Genomic DNA, 21574 nt, shown 5'->3' on the forward strand with positions numbered 1-21574 from the left:
GAATGAGATCTTGCCAATTGCAACAACAACACAGATGGACTGAGAAGGCACTGTACTAAATGAAACAAATCAGAAAAAGACAAATACAGGCACCTGGGTGGTTCAGTCGTTAAGTTTCTGCCTTCAGCTCAGGTCATGTTCCCAGGGTCCTGGGATGGAGCCCCACCCGCATCAGGCTCCCTGCTCATTGGGAAGCCTGCTTTTCCCTCTCCCACTCCCCCTGGTTGTGTTCCCTCTCTCGCTGTGTCTCTCTCTGTCAAATAAATAAAATCTTAAAAAAAAAAAAATACTATACAATTTCACTTACATGTAAAATCTAACAAATTAAGAAAAAAAAATGGACTCTTAAATACAGAGAACTGGTAGTTGCCAGAGGAAATGGGTATATGGAGATGGGGAAATGGATAAAAAAGGATTAAGTGGTACAAACTTCCAGTTATAAAACAAGTAAGCCACGGAGATAAAAAATTATAGCAAATTATGGTCTGTAATATCATAACAATACTGTATGGTAACTACACATCATGGTCAGCATTGAGTAATGTAAGAAATTGTTGAATCAATGTTATATACCTTAAACTAATATATCATTCTATATTTGGATTTAATAAAAATAATTATTCATAAACAGGTAGTTATCATTTTGTTGATTTATAGTTCTGTTTTTCTTAATCTCTTCCCTTGTAATTTGGTGACTTTTGTAATGTTATGTTTGTGTCCCTTCTTTTCATGTTTTGCAAAACTATAAAGGTATTTGGTTTATGGTTACTGTGAGGTTCATATATGACATAAAATTCTATGTAGCACTCTAAGATGAAGATCGTTTAAGTTCAAGGGTGTTCTAAAAGCACTACATTTTTACCACCACTCCCCACAATGCTTCATGTTTTGAGGTCCTATTTTGTATCTTATTATTTAGTGAATCCACTGACTAGTAAAATCATCTAGACTTACAACTACTACTTTTGTAAATTTCATACTATATATGTCGGTGGTTGATCCATACCTTTTTTTTAATTTTTTGACAGAGATCACAAGTAGGCAGAGAGAGAGGAAGGGAAGCAGGCTCCCTGCTGAGCAGAGAGCCTGATGTGGGGCTCGATTCCAGGACCCTGGAATCACGACCTGGGCCGAAGGCAGAGACTTTAATCTACTGAGCCACCCAGACGTTCCGATCCATACCTATATTATAGGTTTACTTTTATTAGCGAGATCATTTCTTTTATAATTTTATCTTTCCTATTTATGGCCTTTTCTTTCCCACTTAAATTAGTTCCTTTAACATTTCTTGTAAGGCTGGTTTGTTGTTGAAGTCCTTTAGGTTTTACTTGTCTGGGAAACTCCTTATCTCTCTTCAATTTTGAATGACAATCTTGCTTGGAAGAGAATTCTTGTAATTTTTTTTTTCCCTTTCAACACTTTGAATATATCCTGTCATTCCCTTCTCACCTGTAAATTTCCAGCTGAAAAATCAGTTTTGATAGTCATATGGGGATTTCCATATATCTAACTTGTTATCTTCCAGTTCTTTTAAGATTCTCTCTTTAACTGTTGATACTGTGATTTTAATGTCTTGGTGTGGGTCTCTTTGGGCTCATCTTCTTTACAACTCTGTGACTCTTGGACATAGATGTCTGTTTCACTTATTAGGTTAGGGAGTTTTCAGCCATTACTACTTCAGATGGGTTTTCTGTGCCTTTTTCTCTCTCTCTTCCTTCCGGGAGTCCTACTATGGAAATGTTAGTATGTCTGATGTTGTCCCAGAGATCCCTTAAACTCTATGTAGTCTTCTTTTCTCTTTTTTCTTTTTGCTGTTCTGATAGAGTGATTTCCATTGCTGTCCTCCATATCATTGATTCATTCCTCTGTATTTTCTAATTTGCTCTCAGTTACCTCTAGTATATTTTTTATTCTTCAGCCCTGATTGGTTCCTTTTTATATTTTCTATTTCATAATTGAGGTTCTCAATGTGTTGATTCGGTCTTCTGAGTTTGGTGAGCATCTTTATGGTCATTCTGAATTATTTTTCAGGTAGATTATATCATTTGGAACATATTCCTCTGTAGCTTCATTTTGTCCCTCATTGTTTGTGTGTTAGGTAGATCAGTTATATTACCCGGTCTTGAAGGAGTGGTTTTATGTAGGTGTCCTGTGGGGTCCAGTAGCACAAACTCCTGTGATGCCCCAGGGGTTTCCCTGGTGTGGATTGTGTGCACCCTCCTGTTGTGGTTTGTATGCACTGGTGGGGGGCTGGCCATAAGGCCTGGTTGTGACTGCTGAGGGCACTCTCCTGAATGGGGTTCAAAATGGGGGGGTTTACTTGGGGAGAAATTGCTCCCACCTGAACTGGGCCAGTGACATAGAATGGGAGCAAAAAGAAATGCTGCCTACCTTCACTTCTGTTCCCAAAGAATGTTACAGCATGTCCCTGCACCTCTAGCACATGCTGTAAAATTAATATCCTTTATGTGTAACCTAGGCATTGGTCAAACTGCTGCCTCTGCTCTGACATTAGGAACAAGCGAGATTACAGGAACACTTTTTTTTAAAGAGCAGAGTCTCAGTTTCTTATTACCTTCCCAGACATAAGCCCCACTGGTTTTCAAAGTCAGATGGTATGTCTTCCCAGTTCAGGACCCCTGGACTCTAGACTCAAATCTAATGTGGGGCTTGAGCCCCTTGTTCCTCAAGGAGGGCCTCCATGACTGTGATACAACCCCTACCCCTTATGAGTCATCACATGGGCATTGTGGATTCCTAGCTAAACCATATGTTTGCCCTTCTCCCATTATGATATGGCTTTTCCTTTATATCCTTAATTGTGTAAAATCATTTCTGCAAGTCTTCAATTTGTTCTCAGAGATAGTTTTTTTTTTTTTAAAGATTTTATTTATTTATTTGACAGAGAGAAATCACAAGTAGATGGAGAGGCAGGCAGAAAGAGAGAGAGGGAAGCAGGCTCTCCGCTGAGCAGAGAGCCCGATGCGGGACTCGATCCCAGGACTCTGAAATCATGACCTGAGCCAAAGGCAGCGGCTTAACCCACTGAGCCACCCAGGCGCCCCTGAGATAGTTGTTTTATAAACAGTTGTAGTTCTGGGTTGTCCATGGAAGGAAGTAAGCTCAGAGTCTTCCTCTTCTACCATCTTGACCCCCAAGACACATCTGATTTCTAGTCCAAAGCTCCTCATAAAATAGATACAGCATAATAAAATAAGTTCAGCAATATCTCTATAAAAGATAAAATGCCAGTGTACATAGAGCATTCTGACATCATACCAGGTTCCTATAATGCAAAAGGATTCAGTCTGGGCATGTGATTCCTTTAGTATGGCTTAATCAGACATTGTTTGGAATATATATCTTCGAGAATTAGATGAAAAAACGTCTTCATGAAATCCCCAAAGATACTTATTCTCATCACCCCGTTTTCAACAAATATTGAGAACCCTGAGTTTGGGATTGTACTCCCAGGTAATATTTATGTCAGAGCTTTTCTATGTTGTCAATTTCCCTTTGCTTATTAGGGAACTTGTCATTCCAGAAAAGCATTCTTCAACAAAGGTGATCTCTTAGGTCAAATCAGGGAAAAAAATGTAAAAAGAAATTATTGTGGGGCAACTGGGTGGCTCAGTCGGTTAAGCATCTGCCTTTAGCTTGAGTCATGATCCCAGGGTCCCGGGATGAGCCCCACATTGTGCTCTCTGCTAAAAAATATCCTCATGCTATCAAAATATTCAGGAAGTATTATAATTTTAATGCAAAATCAATCAAAATCCTATTCCTTGTAAGAACCAAGAAGTGCAAAATACCCAAAATGTCCACCACTGATAAGTGGATAAGCAAAACGTGTCATATGTCCACATGGAATACTGTTCTGCAATTCTACAACAGGGATTGGTATTGAAAAGATTAGGCAAATTAAAAAAAAAAAGCAAGACACAGAAGGCTATATACTGTATGACTCCATTTACATTAACTGTCCAGAATATGCAAATCCACAGAAATAAAGTAAATTTGTTGTTTTCTACAGCTAGGCAGAAAGTGGAGAATGACTGCCAATTGCAGCAGTTTTGATTTGGGGGTGCTGAAAACGTTCTAAATTTAGTGGAGATGGTTGCACCACTGTTAATGTACTAAAAACCACTTAAAGTATACTTTAAAGAGGTGAATTTTATGGCCTGTGAGTTATATCTCAATAACACTGTTATAAATGTGACAGATAAATTCAATATATTGCTTTCTTATAAAAAAATCCATGTTTAACAAACCTTAAATTTACTTGAAATATCAATTTAAAAACTTACTATAAAAATTTTCGATCACATACAAAAGTAAAAAGAATACTATAATAAATCCCAAAATATCATCATCCAGGTTCAGTAGTTACCAAGACATAACAGATTGCTTCACTTGTACTATTACTCAGTACTTATTTTATTTCATTACATTGTTTTAAAAGAAATAAGATATCTTAATGTTTTATCTACAGGCACTTCATATATGTCTCAAGGTTAAGGAATCTTTAAAACATAACCACAAAATTAATCTATAAATTTTAGCAATAACTCCTTAATATCATCATGAGTTTTCTAATTTCCCTGATATTCTCATATTTAATTGGCAACTAATTTGTTTGAATTAGGATTCATATAGATACACAGTTGTTTTGGATTAATTCTAACATGTTTTATTACTGACACATTTTTCCCTTTTGTGAAATTCCTTGGACAAACTAAGTGGTTTTTGTTTGTTTATTCTTAGGTATTAAAAATGAGCTATAACAAAATTCGAAAACTTCAGAAAGATACCTTTTATGGCCTCAGGAGCTTGACACGGTTGCATATGGACCACAACAATATTGAGTTTATAAACCCAGAGGTTTTTTATGGACTCACATTTCTCCGACTGGTGCACTTGGAAGGAAATCAGCTCACTAAGCTCCATCCAGATACATTTGTCTCTTTGAAATACCTCCAGATATTTAAAACATCTTTTATTAAGTACCTGTACTTGTCTGATAACTTCCTGAGCTCCCTCCCTCAAGAGATGATTTCCAATATGCCTGATTTGGAAAGCCTTTATCTTCATGGGAACCCATGGACTTGTGATTGCCATTTAAAATGGTTGTCTGACTGGATACAGGAAAAACCAGGTATATATGTATGCTATTTATTTCTTTGTCCTAAGTAGAGGAAACCTGCCTGGAGATTTTTACCAGGAAGTGGGGAGGCCAAGGTAATTTAGTTGGAGAGAAAATGGACACTAAATAATAACTTTGTGGTGATGAATTCTCTTTAATGAATTATTTGTGTGTTGTTTCAGGTCAGTTATCCAGTCATCACTTCTGGCAAAATTAGGAAAAAGGAGTGTTACTCTTTTTTACTTACCACGAGCCATAAAATCCCTTCCTTTTTCTTATCTTCCTTTCAGTCATTCAGTCAATACACATTTTTTTGGAGTTCTAGTCAAGATCTTGTGCTTGGTGATAGAACTGTCAAGAGCGCTGTCTCTGCTCTAGCCATGCCTCTGGTATGTTACAGATAAGCAAACACATAATCAGATTGTGAAATGTGCTTTGATGGGCAAAGTAAAATTTGTCACGAAGAAGGCAAGATCTATTCAGTCAACAAGTAGTTACTGTAAACCTACTATGAACAAGAGATCACAACACAGGGATCTAAAAATGAACAAGATAGCCCCATAACGGAGTTTACATTCTTGCAGCGGAGGAGGGACAGAAATGAATAAATAATTAAATGCACTATTAACTGTTGAAATCTGATTAAATAATTAAGTCTTTGAGAAAATGACTGAAAGGAACATATTGATTTTGTCATCAAAGGGGAAGATATTGATTTTCCAAACTTTGGAAAGAGTGACAGGGAGAGACTGTTGTGTGGGGAGAGAGAAATGGAAAGCAGGGAGCAGTCCACTCTTGGAGAAGTCTGGCCTGAAGTAAGGGATGGAGGGAGGGTGCAGCCAGATGGAAATGTGTAATCACACAGGATTCTTCACGCATGAGAGAGATTTGAGCATGTTCAAGGTGAGAAGAGATTAAGGCAGAGAAGGGGACAACACTTCAAAGGGGCAGATCATCCACTGAACCAGTCCCCTGAGAAGACTGGAGGGCAAGAGATCCAGACATAGGTGGAAGGATTTTCCTTAGGAGAAAGAGAAGTAGATGGGCATAGAGGCAGGGGAATTGCTGGGTCTGGTACAAAAGACAAAGGAAGCTATTATCAAATGGCTTTTTCACCCCTATGAAGGTCCAAGAGAGGTGACTGGAGGAGGATTCTAGGACAGGGTCAAGGCCGAAAGCTTGGGAAAAGTGGAAAAGGTTTGAAATTGCTGCCATCTTATTTATATGTGTGTCTGTGTGTAGTCAGTTAATTAGTTAAAAAGCAAATCAGGGAACATTAACTGAACTTTGAGAATTACTTTAGGGCAATAGACACCACCTTAGCTCTCCAAGAGCAAATATTTTAGGCAAATATGCTAAACACATAAAAAGACAGTAAGTCTAGGGACACCTGGGTGGTTCAGCCGGTTAAGCAGCTGCCTTCAGCTCAGGTCATAATCCCGGGATCCTAGGATGGAGCCCTGTATTGGGTCCCCTGCTTGGTGGAGAGCCTGCCTCTCCCTCTCCCTCTGCCTGCCACTTTGCCTACCTGTGCTCTCTCTGTCAAATAAAATAAATAAAATCTAAAAAAAAAAAAAAAGACAATAAGGCTATAAATGAACAACATCGAAATACTTTATTGAAGACTTAGTTCCATAGGAAATTGGAGTCATCAAAAATTTACTTCTACCTTGATTGAAAAGGAGGGAAATTGGACTGGGTCATAAAAGATACATCAAATGGAGAAGAAGGAATATACAAGCTAGCAGGGAGTTAACGTGTACTGAGTTTGGGGTTGACCTTGTGCTAAATGTTTTCAATTGAATCCTCACAATAATCCTCCATTTACAGATAAAGAAACTGAGGCTGAGGAGATTTAGACTACTACTAAATTTAGACTACTCATTTAGACCCTTTATGCTTCAATCTTCTTACCTGTAACATAGGGATAATAATAATTGGAAAGTATATTACATACAAATTGCTTAGCACAAGGTAGGGCTCAAAGCAAGCTCTAAGTGTGAAGCGTTATCATCATTTTCACTGCGACCTACCCAGGTCACACAGCTAGAACATAGAAAAGCAGAAATTCAAAAATCAAAACCTTTCTTTAAAATGCATTTGGGGTGGAGAACCTGCTTTGTACATGAAGACCGAACACGCTGCAGAAAGAGGGTAAAGAAGAGCCCAATTGCCCGGCATAGGTTCAGGGTGTTCGGAAATCCGCCGCAGCGAGAACTGAACACCCAGCTATGAGGATTGTACTTAATCCTAGCGGCCAAAGAGATTTTACAGTGAAAGCTTGGAAGACAGAGATGCTTTTGGGGGGATGGTCAGTTTATGAGCAGCAGACCAGACGGACAGGAGTGGGGAGAAACAAGAGTCCAAGGATGAAGTGCTTGAGAAGGTTTGTGTGTCAAGAATGACAGATTGAACTATAAAGACAGACGGAGCCACACTTGCATGTAGCTTTACAGACCCCAAGAGGATTGAGTGGGGGCTTGTCCACACTTTCAAATGCCAGGGAGCGATAAAGGAGAATGAGGAAGAAATACTGGGTTTTCATGTGGTTGCTAGCTGGAGTACGGGGACGGAGAATGGTGAGCACACAAGGAAAGTTTATCTGAGAAACGTAGCAGTAGGGAGTGGGGGAGGGCAGGGGGGTGATGCCCACCAGGAAAGAACTACACACACCAGAGAGAAAATGATTGTGTATTCAGTTCCTACATGGTATCCAAGCTATCTGCCATTTTGCTAATTATATGTTCTGGTAATAAAATCAGGCTACTGTATAGTGTTAGCAGCTAACATTTAAAGTAGAATATGCCATGAGTCTAAGATACCTATTTATTTTATATACTAAGGAATTTTTTTAATTCCAAGAACTAAAATTGTGATAAAAGTTCAAGAATTGGCCAATTACAGCCCTCTACAAGGCTTTTTCTCCCCTAAAGATTAGTTATTTAACACAGAGAGAGAGAGATCACAAGTAGGCAGAAAGGCAGGCAGAGAAAGGGTGAAGCAGGCTCCCTGCTGAGCAGAGTCTGATGTGGAGCTCGATCCCAGGACCCTGAGATCACGACCTGAAGTGAAGGCAGAGGCTTAACCCACTGAGCCACCCAGGCGCCCCTCTACAAGGCTTTTGTAAATAGAGTTTTATTGGAAAACAGTCATGCCTCATTCTGTGGCTCCTTTGTTGCTACAATGGTATAGTCCATTTGTTATGTCAGAAACCCATAGTCCACAAACCTAAAATCTTTTTTATCTGGCCCTCTACATAAAAAATTTTCTGATCTCGGCCTGCAGAACAAAGCCCGAGCTCCTCAGCCTAGTTTAGCCTAGCCGTGTTTCCTTCCTTTCTAATCCTCAGCACTCCCTGCCATCCCAGACACACTCTTCACTGTTTTTCTATCTCAACCCTGTGGCCTTCCTGCCTGGAGCACTTCCTTTCCTTCTCTGTGGGATGGGCTCCCAGACAGCCGGCAAACTCTGCTCAGCACTCACTCCTTCCGGGAAACCTGGTGCTCTTCCACTCGCCCCATCTGTATTTGAATACAGTTGATCACCAACACAGTTGAAAATCTATGTATAACTTGAATCCCCCAAAACTTAACCACCAATCATCTACTGTTGACCGAAAACCTTATATGGCTTTCATATATGGCTTTCATATTGGCCATATATGGCAAATCAACTCATATTTTATATTTCCATATGTGTTTTATATTGTATTCTTATAATAAAGCTAGAGAAAATGTTTCAGAAAATCATATGGAAAATACACTTACTGTACTGTATTTATTGATACTGTAAATTTATACCATGTGCTTATAAGAAATTATTCCAGTACCTACATTAATAATGTCTTATAGGATATAAAACACTATAGATATTATGTTTCACTAATGCTAGACATCAAAAATGAAAAGACAATATCAAAAAGAAATTCACCTTTATTTCATATCAATACATTGATAATGAAGCAACAATATGATTGTTTTATGGTAGCCTAGCCCATACACTAAGGAATGTATCATTATAAAACTTCTATGGTATACAGTGTTAGTCTTATTCATAATACAAGATTTTCAAACCCCTTACCTGTGTTGATAGGCTGACAATGCAGCTTCTCTAATTATAAGACAGAGGCATATGTATACTAATGTAATTCTTTAAAAGAAAAGTTATAAGACAGTAAGTAAGCTAACACATTAATTTTATGTTAAATATCACTCACAGCATGCCTATGTAAGGAAATGCTATCTACTTCCATACAAGTCTTGCACTGATATTCTACATAATGAAAACTGAGGCACTAGTACAAAAGCAGCTCACACAGTTCTTACTATACCATTATTGGGTTTTCACATAAAACATGCACGGTAGATAAGTTTATTAAATCTACAGCATTGTAATTACTTACTTTTCATTATGAGGGAGTGGGACATCATTAGGTCTTCATCCCCATCATCATCGTCCCCTCATCAAGGAGGCATTGGTCTTGCTGTCCAAAAAGCAGAGGGGGTGGTAGGGGAAGCAGGAGAGGCATGTATACTCAGTGCAACTTTACAGTAATACCTCGTCATTTCTGTCAGACATTTTGCTCTGTTATTTTTCTAAAAACGTTTCTATATAGGACCAATCTTTCACCATTTGCTTTAGTTTCAGTGCCCATTGTACAGAAGGGTCAATATCCTAAAGCAAGTCAAAAGCAGTCTTTTTTTATTTTTAATTTATTTATTTTTTTATTTTCAGCATAACAGTATTCATTATTTTTGCACCACACCCAGTGCTCAATGCATCCGTGCCCTCTCTAATACCCACCACTTGGTCCCCCCAACCTCCCCCCACCACCACTTCAAACACCTCAGATTGTTTTTCAGAGTCTATAGTCTCTCATGGTTCACCTCCCCTTCCAATTTCCCCCAACTCCCTTCTCCTCTCTGACTCCCCATGTCCTCCATGCTATGTGTTATGCTCCACAAATAAGTGAATCCATATGATAATTGACTCTCTCTGCTTGACTTATTTCACTCAGCATAATCTCTTATAGTCCCGTCCATGTTGCTACAAAAGTTGGGTATTCATCCTTTCGGATGGAGGCATAATACTCCATAGTGTATATGGACCACATCTTCCTTATGCATCCGTCTGTTGAAGGGCATCTTGGTTCTTTCCACAGTTTGGCGACCGTGGCCATTGCAAAAGCAGTCTTGAATTAATAGGAACCCTTCTGCCAGACTGTCAAAGGTCAGTTTGGTCTTTGGCACTGCTTTTTCTGAGTCTTCCCCCTTGTCATTAGGCACTGGTTTGAAAGCATTATTTTCTACCAAGTCATCTTCTGTTAATCTCTCTGTTGTGGTGTCTATTAGCTCTTGAATTTCTCTAAGATCCATGTCTTGAAGCCCTTCACTACCACCTCCCTGAACCACTCCCCCACCCCCTTATGCTTTTATTTTTTTCTCTTTTTTCCATATCTAGAGTCTTTCATGATTTCCTTGATTAGCTCTGGGGTAAATCTTTTGAAGCCATGCACACCATTTGGACATGGTTTTCTCCAGCAGGAATTTACCATTTCAGACTTGATGGCTTCCCTGGCTTTTCCTATAACAACAATGGCATCTTCACTGGTGTAATCCTTCTAGATTTTCATGATGTTCTATCAGGAGTTCTATTACATAGAATTAATAATCCTTTCCATAGAATATTATGTTTAATAAGCCTTAATGATCCCTTTAGGACCTCCTGAATTAGAGAATAAATTAGAAATATATTTGGGGGCAAGTAAGCCACTTTGATGCTTTTGGTGTTGAACTCATAGGGTTCTGGGTGGCTAGGGGCATTGCTCAACATTAAAAGAACTTTACAAAGCAGTCCCTTATTGGCAAGGTACTTCCTGGCTTCAGGAACAAAGAATCAATGGAACCAATTTAGAAAAAATATTCTCATCATCCAGGCTCTTTTGCTGTACAACCAAAAGACAGGCAACTAGTGTTTATCACTTCCCTTCAAGGCTTGGGGGTTAGCAGCATTAGAGATAAAGGAAGTCCTAATGATGAACCCAGCTGCATTTGCATAGAACAGTAAAGTTAGCCTATCCCTACCTAGCCTTATTCCGGGTGCTTCCTTCTCTTCCTAATAAATAAATGGCTTTTGTGGCTCCCCACCCTCCCGCCCCAGAATAGGGTACTTTCATCTACATTAAAAACTTCTTCAGGCAGATATCGTTTCTCTTCAATGATTTTTGTGATGGTGTCTGGAAACTCATCTGCTCCCTCTTGGATGGTGGAAGCTGCTTCTCCTGTTATCTTGATATATTTTAAGCCAAATCTCTTACTAAAATTATCAAACCATCCTTTGCTGGCATTTAATTCTCCAGGTTTAGATCCTTCTCCTTTCTTTTGCTCTAAGTTTCACATAATGACTTTGCTTTTCTTTTGACTCATATGAGTGTCTACAGAGATGCTGTTCTTTAGCAATCTTGTACCCACATAAAGGCTGTATTTTTCAACAGAAGATAAAAAGGCATTTTACAAAAAGTGCAAGGTTTTCCACCTGCTGGTATAGCTGCACTGACAGTTTCAGTAATTTCCTTTTCTTTTCTTGCAAAGGCCCTTATGCTGGATTCATTGATGTTAAAGTGGCAGGTAACCGAACCTACAAACCTATTAACTTTTTCTTGTAATGTCATAACTTTTCTCTGCTTCTTGGGAGCACTTCCAGCATCACTATAGGAGCTCTGGGCCCCATGGTATTATTCAAGTTTTGTGATACTGCACTACAAATGATGGAAAAATACATGAGAACCATGGAGATCACTTTTTACTGCAGTATGCAATTTACTGGAGAGATGAATTACTCTCACAGAGTTATTTAGTGTCACACAGCATTTTTAAATGGATACTCACAATACTTGAGCTTACCTCAATAGCAAAATTATACTAGTAAAGTATGTACTATAGTTAATTTTAGGCAGTTATGATTTAATATTGTAGCTTTGCATATGCTTTCCTTGACATGCTTCTTTAAGTGTGCATATAAGTTTTGATAAATTTTAACTTTTGGGGGCACCTGGGTGGCTCAGTGGGTTAAAGCCTCTGCCTTCAGCTCAGGTCATGATCCCAGGGCCTGGGATGGAGCCCCACATCAGGCTCTCTGCTCAGCGGGAAGTCTGCTCCCCCCCCCCCACCACCATCTCTCTGCCTGCTTGTGATCTCTGTCAAATAAATAAAATCTTTTAAAAATTTTTAACTTTTTAAATAATGGATTTAAGTGTTTACTATTTTTGATAAATTTTAACTTTTTATAATGGATTTGTGCACATTTTATGTATTCATGACATACTTTAACATTTCTAGGTTATGTGGTTTTTCTGTAAGGTTTTTCAAATTCTAACAAATCTCCAAAAAAATTTTCCAGTATATTTATTGAAGAAATTCATATATAAGTGGACCCACACAGTTCAAACTTGTGTCGTTCAAGGGCTACCTATCATCATTTCACCACTTTCGGTTTACCCACAATTCCATTCTTGAACGAACCACATTTTATTGTATTTATTAGTATTAAAAGTCTTTTGCCTTTCCTATTCTATGTCAGATTTATTTACATATGGCTCCTAGAATGTGCCTAGAACATAATGGGTACCCAATTAGCCATTTTGATGGTGAATACAAAGGAGTCCATCACCCACCTATATAATCTTAATATGTCCACAACCTGTTTATACATATATATTGTGTATGTGTGTGTATATACATAATTAGTGAAACCCATTAGGGCTAACATCTTTCAGTCATGTTTAAATAATTACATGTTTTCCTTTTTACCGAAATACCTTAATGATAATCCTACAAGAATCATGAATGAGTCATGTCAACTTCTGCTTGGACATTTTTTTCACCCATTCCAAGAGATGTGACAGTTCCTCGTGTTTTCAGTTGCCTCAGGTGGAACGTGTTAGGCAATCCTTTTGCACATATATCAGTAGTCCAGCGTAACACAGCTTCATCTACTTGTGGGTATTTTGGCTGCTTAGGTTTCACAAAGGTCGTTGTCTTGTTTCTCTATAAAATTAGGATTTGTGGCTATTTCTTTGAAAAACATTTGCTTTACTAATATTAAATTTATATCTATCTTCTCTGTTTTCAGCCTTTCTACCCACCTAATAACTTCTTGTTTTAGTGCCAAAGCATAATACGAACATTTCATTTTTATTTTCTAATGATTTTATTTTAGAGAGAGAGTGAGAGAGAGTGAGTGAGCAGGGGGAGGGGCAGAGGGAGAGAATCTCAGTTAGGCTCTGTGTTGAGCAAAGATCCTGAAGCAGGACTTGATCTCATGACCCCGAGATCAGGACTTAAGCTGAAACCAAGAGCCGAACACCTAACCAACTGAACAACCCAGGTGCCCCTTAATAAAAACATTTTAAGTGGCAAACTTAATATATGTAGTACCAACAGTGCATGTAACTCAGTTAAAAAGAAAGCAATGTAAATAGCTAAGACAGTGTTCTCTGTGCGGTAGCAGAAGCCATATCAAGACTGATAGCTGATCAGCTGGTGTTGTAAAACACCTTCAATTTTAAGACATACCTCAAGCTTTACGTTAAAATGTGGCAAAATGTGACCTTAGAATTTGGCCTGTCTGCCCACCTTCATCCCTCCCTCCAAACTTTTGTGAGCATCCATTGGCTGGAGCCGGGGATCTACAGTAACTAGACAGGTTATTCTAATAGTGGATGGGTAAGGAGTAGGATAGGAGAAGTGAAAGATATAAGGGGAACATAAAACAGAAAGCCCACCCAGAAGTGGTGTTGTGACTGGGTCCTGAAGGATGTAAACAGTTAGACATTGATGGAAGAGGGTGTGTCAGATGGCAAATGATGGGAAGTGGAAGGAAGAGCATATTCCAGAGTCTAATAAGGCATGGCAGGTTGAGGAATGGGAAGCATGTCTGTATGACTAAAAGATTGATGGAGGAAATGAAAGTGACGTGATAAGTAAGATCTGCATCTGAAGTAAAATACCTGGTGTTCAGGTATTTTAACTAACTCTGCTAACTCTGTGTCTAGGTGCTAGCAATAGTAAGCATACCAAGATGTGAGTATAATTGCTGAGGTTCAATTAAGCCAGAAGTCTGCCATGTTCTTTGCTTTGTCAGGGTCTGAACCTAGGGTGTTGATGAGCAGGTTAAGAGTTATGGCTGGTTGGGAAGTGGATGACTTAGAAGAGCCTCTTACAAGTACTCAAAGGTTTTCAGGCTTGCCGGACATCTTCTTTCCATGGGTTTAGATTTTAAAGTTTACCAAAGAATGCTGACCCAGACGTATGTAGCACCACCTGTCATACTGGAGTACATAGGCCATCCCTGTTGTCAAAAATGGCACAATCTCCTCCTGTGTGTGTGTGTGTGTGTGTGTGTGTGTGTGTGTGTGTGGCTAATATTCCAATATATATAAATACCACATTTTCCTTACCCATTCCTCTATTGATTCTTAGGTTTCTTCCAAATCTTGGCTATTGTAAGTGATGCTGCAATAAACATGAGGGTGCATGTATCCTTTCAGATTAGTATTTTTGTATTCTTTGGGTAAATACCCAGTAGTGCAATTATTAGATCCTATGGTAATTGTTTAATTTTTTGAGAAACCTCCATACTGTTTTCCACGGCGGCTGCACCAGTTTGCGTTCCCACCATGAGTGCATGAGGGTTCCTTTTTCTCCATATCCTTGCCAACACCTGCTATTTATTTATTAATTTTTTTATTTTAGCCATCTGATAGGTATAAGATGATCTTGCATTGTGGTTTTGACTTGCATTTCCCTGATGACGAGTGATGCTGAGCATCTTTTCATGTGTCTTTTGGCTATTTGTTTGTCGTCTTTGAAAAAAAAAAAATGTCTATTCATGGTCTGTGCCCACTTTTAAATCAAATTATTTGGGGTTTTTGTTTTTTGATGTTCAGTTGTAGAAGTCCTTTATATAGTGTGGATACTAACTAGTTATTGGATATATCATTTGCAAATAACTTCTTTCAGTAGGTTGCCTTTTTGTTGATGATTTCCTTCACTGTGCAAAAGCTTTTTGTTTTGGCACAGTCCTAATAGTTTATTTTTGCTTTTGTTTTCCTTGCCCAAGGAGACATATGTAGAAAAGGGTTTCTGTGGTCACTGTCAGATGCCTTAGTGCCTGTGCTCTCTTCCAGAATGTTTACGATTTTAGGTCTTACATTTAGGTCTTTAATCCATTTCAAGCTTATTTTTGTGTATGATGTAAGAAAGTGGTCCAGTTCCATTCTTTTGCATGTAGCTGTCCAGTTCTGATAGCACCATTAATATTGAAGAGTCTGTCCTTTTCCCATTTTATATTCTGGCCTCCTTTGTTACAGATGAATTATAACATAACATAGGTATGATTAATAAGTATAGGTTTATTTCTGAACTCTCCGTTCTGTTCCCTTGACCTGTGTCTGTATTTGTGCCAGTGTCATGTCATCTGCACACAGTGACAGTTTTTGTTCTTTCACATCAATCTGGGTGCCTTTTCTTTCTTTTTCTTTGTCCAAATGCTGCAAGTAGGACTTCTAAAGAGTACTATATTGAACAAAAGTGGTGAGAGTTGACACCCTGTTCCTGATCTTAGAGGAAAGTTCTCAGTTTTTCACTGAGATGATGTTAGCTGTGGATTTGTCATATTTGGCTTTTATTCTGTTGAAGTAGGTTTCCTCTAAACCCACTTTGTTGATAGTTTTTATGAGGAACAGATGTTGAATTCTGTCAAATGTTTTTTATTCATCTGTTGAGATGGTCATATGATTTTCATCCTTTGTTTTGTTGATATAGTTTATCATGCGGATTCATTTGTGAATATTGAACCATCCTTGTGTCCCCAGAATAAATCCCATTTGCTCATGGTGATGGTCCTTTTAATGTATTGTTAAATGCAGTTTGCTAGTATTTTGTTGAGGATTTTTACATGTATATTTATCAAGGATGTTGGCCTGTAGTTATCTTGTTTTGTGGTGTCTTTGTCTGGTTTTGGTACCAGGATAACACTGGCCTCATAGAATGTGTTTGGAAGCTTACCTTCCTCTTCTGTATTTTGGAATAGTTTGAGGAGAATAGGTATTAACTTTTCCTAACCTGTTTGTGAATTCTATGAAATATTTAATCTTTTAAAGGAAAATGAAATTCTATGATCCTTAACCCACTGAGCCACCCAGGTGCCCCATGACCCTTAAAACATTAAAATGGGGAAATAGAACTGAACCACTCTTAGTAAAAGTGAGAAACATAAGCATATATTTCATTTCCCTATTTAAGGAAATTATTCTTTTTGCTAATATTTTCTGAGTACCAAATATATATCAGGCACTTTCTACATATGGGAAATAAAGCAATCAACAAGACAGACAAAAATCCTTGTGACCACAGATATAATACTGTGGGCAGGGTGAAGAGACAATATTTGTTTAGAAATCAACCTAAAGACAAAAAAGTAGCAAACTTACTATTAAACACTATAAAATTTCCAAATTGTTCTTTCAAATTTTAGCAGAAGCTATTTCTTTAAAATGTTCGAATTTAAGGAGGCCACAGCTGGCAATAACTCAATTGTCATTTTTCCTAGATATAATAAAATGCAAAAAAGAAAGAAGTCCTTCCAGTCCTCAGCAATGTCCACTTTGCATGAACCCCAGGATCTCTAAGGGCACGCCCTTAGCTTTGGTCCCAGCTGCAGCTTTCCTGTGTGCCAAGCCAACCATTGACTCATCCCTGAAATTAAAGAACTTGACTCTTCTGGAAGACAGCACTCCTGTGTCCATCTCTCCCCAAGATTTCATGGCACCCTTTGGCTCCCTCACTTTGAATATGACAGATCAATTTGGAAATGAAGCTAACATGGTCTGCAGTATCCAAAAGCCCTCAAAGACATCATCCATTGCATTCACTGAAGAAAATGACTCTATCATGCTAAATACATCATTTTCAACATTTCTGGTGTGTAACATAGATAACAATCACATTCAGCAAGTATGGCAAGTGCTGGCGTTGTACAGTGATTCTCCTCTGATTCTAGAAAGGAGCCACTTGCTCACTGAAACACCACAATGCTACTACAAGTATAAACAGGTGGCTCCTGAACCTGAAGACATCTTTACTGGCATAGAGGCTGATCTCACAATAGATCCCCATTGGTTAATGCAAGACCAAATCTCCCTGCAGCTGAACAGAACTGCCACCACACTCAGTACACTGCATATTCAGTACTGCAGTGATGTTCAAGTCACTTTACCAAGGGCAGAAACAAGTCCAGTGAAGCATAAATGGACCATGATTTCCAGAGATAATAATACTAAGCTGGAACGCACTGTTTTGATTGGTGGAACCACTAGCCTAGAATGCCCAGGACAAGGAGACCCTACCCCACATTTGGAGTGGCTTCTGGCTGATGGGAGTAAAGTGAGAGCCCCATATGTTAGTGAAGATGGACGAATCTTAATAGACAAAAGTGGAAAACTAGAACTCCAGATGGCTGATAGTTCTGACACAGGCGTATACCACTGCATAAGCACCAATTATGATGATGCAGATATTCTCACCTATAGAATCACTGTGGTAGAGCCCTCTTTAGAAGCCCATCATGAAAATGGGGCTCATTATACAGTTTTCACTGGTGAAATACTTGACCTTCCCTGTCATTCTTCTGGTATCCCAGATGCCTCTGTTAGCTGGGTTCTTCCAGGAAACACTGTGCTTTATCAGTCCTCCAGAGACAAGCAAATTCTGAACAATGGCACACTAAGAATATTACAGATCACCCCAAAAAACCAGGGTTATTACTATTGTGTAGCAGCCAACCCATCAGGGGTTGACTTTTTGATTAACCAAGTTTCAGTCAAAACAAAAGGGCAAAGGCCAGTAGAGCTTAACGTAGAAAAAGATGGATCTGGATTTGATGAGGCCAATCCCACTGCCCATCTTAAGGACCCACCAGCTGTGCAACTCCTTACATCTGCTCCAGTGAGAGTCGAGACTGGAAAACAAGTCTTGAGCACAAGTAAAAAGCATAACTATCGTGAGTCAATACACCGGAGGCGAGGAGATTCACTAAATCGACATTTTAGGGAACACAGGAGGCCCTTCTCTTCCTCTGCTCGAAGAATTGACCCACGGCACTGGGCAGCACTTTTGGAAAAAGCTAAAAAGAATACTATACCAGAGAAGCAAGAACATACTACAACAAGACCCCCTCCAGTGGTCACCCAACTCCTGAAAATACCTGGTGAAGAAATAGACTCTTCAGGCATGCTCCCTCCAGATGAGGAACTGATGGTCCTGGCAACTAAGGCTCCTAGTGTTCTGGCAAGGACAGTGATTGCCAATTCCAGAAAAATACCTGATACCTCTGTGACAAATATAAGTGCTGTCACTGAAGTCTTTCCAATTGTGGGTCCACAAATCCTACCACCTGAAAAACCAATAGATTTCAAACCATCTCCTATTAAAACTACAACCATGTCAAAGAATATAAACCCAACCTTATTAAGCAAAATGCGAGGCACAATCAATGAAAATTTCTCCACTATCTTTCCTCTATTACCTGAAGCAACACAATTTCAGGAAGCTGACAACACTGGGAAGAAAAAAGAGCATTTACAAAGTACACTCCCAAAAACAATGGGGACTATAAGCAAAGATGTCAATATCAAAATGCTGAGTAGTGCTAACAGCAAAGCTGATATATTCGTAGGGTCAGTAAATGCCACAAATAGTCATCAGACATCTGTAACAAGAGTCAGTGACCCCAGGATCAATCACTTCTATCCATCCATCATTCAAAAGCTTAACACCTCTGAGATACCTTCAGGCCCATACACTGCTGCTCATTCTCAGTCACAGATTCCAAGAAATAGTACAACTAACATCCTGCTAACATCCAGGCACTTTGGAAGACGGAGGAAAATTTGGGGTAGGGGTCGAATTATCAGCCCATATAGAACTCCAGTTCTTCGACAGCATAGATACGGCTTTGTGAGACCAACATTCAGAGTTTCTTCTGAAGAAAGCACTACTGCATTTTCAGCCACAGAGGCCAGTGTGGTGTGCCCATCCTGTTCTCCCAGGGAAAGGCTCACCCATGCTGCAACAGCATTTTCTTTTCCAAGTTCTTCCCCCATCAGGCTCACCAAAGCTGAAAGTGCCAGAGTCACAGAAGAGTCTACAATTCTAGTCCACAATCCATCATTACTATTTGAGAACAAACCAAATGTAAATATTGAGAAAACAATACCCACAATAAAATATTTCAGTGCTAAAAGTACACAAGTGACTCCAACTGACGCAGTTATGACTCATGCCCCCAACTCCTTACCTGAGGAAAAAACTCCTGTTCCAAACAATGATTACCCGAGTGTGTCTAATACCAGCGAACTTCAAAGGGAGTCAATGATTGTATCATCAGTTCCAGATCCCACCACCAAGCCATCTATGTCTACTACTACAGCTATTACAAGATTTTTAAGAAGGAAAATTCCCTGGCATCAGATCTTTGTAAATAACCATGTCCAAAAAGAGAGGTTAAAGAATCAGCATCAATTTAGCTCACCAAAAAACAAAGCCACAGTGCTTACTAAAATATCTCCTGCTTTACCCACGGCTAACGTTTCCCCTTTCCATTTCACAACACTCTCAGCAAGTGTGATGCAAATTCCATCTATAACATCAGCTACAACTCACCAAAATATCACTGAAACACACAGTCCTATAAGTCTCCCAACAATGAAGAAGCTGCCCTTTCCACCAGTTTACCTTACACCTCCTAATATCTCAAGCAATGAACCAAGTACCAATTTCATATCTAAGCAGACAGCCAGGCTAACTGTTCCTCCTACTGCCCCTGCATCAGTCATTATCAGTAAAACCCAAATAGCCAGACCCAGCACACGAAACATACAAAGAAAAAAGGAGCCTCTGAGGAACAGGAATGACCCACACTCCTTTCCCAGTCAGAGTTCCGGCTTCACTGTATCCACTACTATGACACCTCCTGATCTAACTGCGGCTGAAACTTCAACCACGCCCCCCTTAGAAAACATGAAAGGAATTTCAAGTACAATGGATCTTTATCCAAGAATGCTTAGTCTGACAGACATAACTGAAGAAGGACCCCAAGAGAATACTCAGGTTTTGAAGAGCAGAATTGTTTCTGAAATCACTTTGTCTGGCAAACTACACCAGAGCACAACTAGGAACACAATCATTAGACACTCAACCATGCCACCATTCCTGAGTAGTAGTGCTGCTCCAATGCCAATTCCCACCTCCCATCCCTTGAATAATCAAAGTGCTGTCATAGACAACATGGCAACTCCCGCTTTTAGGATGATGACAAATACAGTGGTCAAACCACGTGAACACTCTAGGCACAGTGCTAATCCACAGCAGTTAGCAGTAGAGGTTGCAACATCTCCCAAAGTTCGCCCAAATGTCAAGGTCACAAGTGGAGCCACCCACTTTATCTACTCTAATCTGTTTCATTCTACTTCCATGCCAGCCCCAGTAACAGTTAAACCACAGAATTCTAAACTGACTTCCACTCCGTGGTCAGAAAACCACTTCTGGCAGAAGTCATACCCAGAAACTGCAAACAAAGGCAAAACGCCAATAGTGAGCATATTGCCTAGTCCAGGCTTGCCAGAGGACATCACCCATGCTTCAGACTGGGATATTAAAAAGACTGCAAAGAAAAATGGCTTTGATAAGACACAAATTCAAAAAATAACAACCTCTGAACTCCTTCCCTTTGATTCTTTGTCTAGGAATACATTTGAAAGGCCCAGAATAGTTGGAGGAAAAGCAGCAAGTTTTACTGTTCCTGCTAACTCAGATGCCTTTCTTCCTTGTGAGGCTGTCGGAAATCCCCTGCCCACCATCCTCTGGACTAGAGTATCATCAGGTATCTGACACTCTTGGTGGTTTTTTTGGTTGTATTTTTTTTGTTTTATTATTTATTTATTTATTTATTTATTTATTTATTTACTCTTAGTCTTCCTTAGTCATAAAACAAGGAAAAGATTGTGTTATGTTTCAGGGTTACACATCCAAAGAATCGACACCAGTTTCAAATCTCTCCAGGATACAGAAACTATTGATATTCTCATTAGAAATTTGCTGCGTAACTTTTTTTTGCTCATTAGAAGGTTTTAAAAGATGTTAATTAAGAGTATTTTTTGTAATGCTTTGAAAGCAGATACAAGAAATATGATTTGAAAAATAGAAAGGCCACTGTATTGAACCATTAAGACTTTTCAAATTAAAATTATGGAAATAAAAAATTTTAGGAATATTTTAACACTCTTACCACTAAGTGTCCTAATTTTAAATATATTTGCTCTCAAAAGCCTAACAGTACCCCCAAAGCTTTCTTCTTGAGACTTCCTCTTGAACA

General features: G+C 39.0%; 1 protein-coding gene across 1 annotated transcript in view; it reads left to right on the forward strand.

Moving 5' to 3' along the window:
- The window catches only part of IGSF10 (immunoglobulin superfamily member 10), a 46505-nt gene that overhangs the window by 18449 nt on the left and 6482 nt on the right, over nt 1-21574 (forward strand). The window contains exons 3-4 of the mRNA XM_059391728.1: nt 4765-5155; nt 16754-21082. Coding sequence (XP_059247711.1) covers nt 4765-5155; nt 16754-21082 — 4720 coding nt within the window. The remainder of the gene's footprint in view (nt 1-4764; nt 5156-16753; nt 21083-21574) is intronic.

The sequence above is a fragment of the Mustela nigripes genome, chromosome 2, assembly GCF_022355385.1.
Source record: "Mustela nigripes isolate SB6536 chromosome 2, MUSNIG.SB6536, whole genome shotgun sequence".
In the NCBI taxonomy this organism is placed as follows: Eukaryota; Metazoa; Chordata; class Mammalia; order Carnivora; family Mustelidae; genus Mustela; species Mustela nigripes.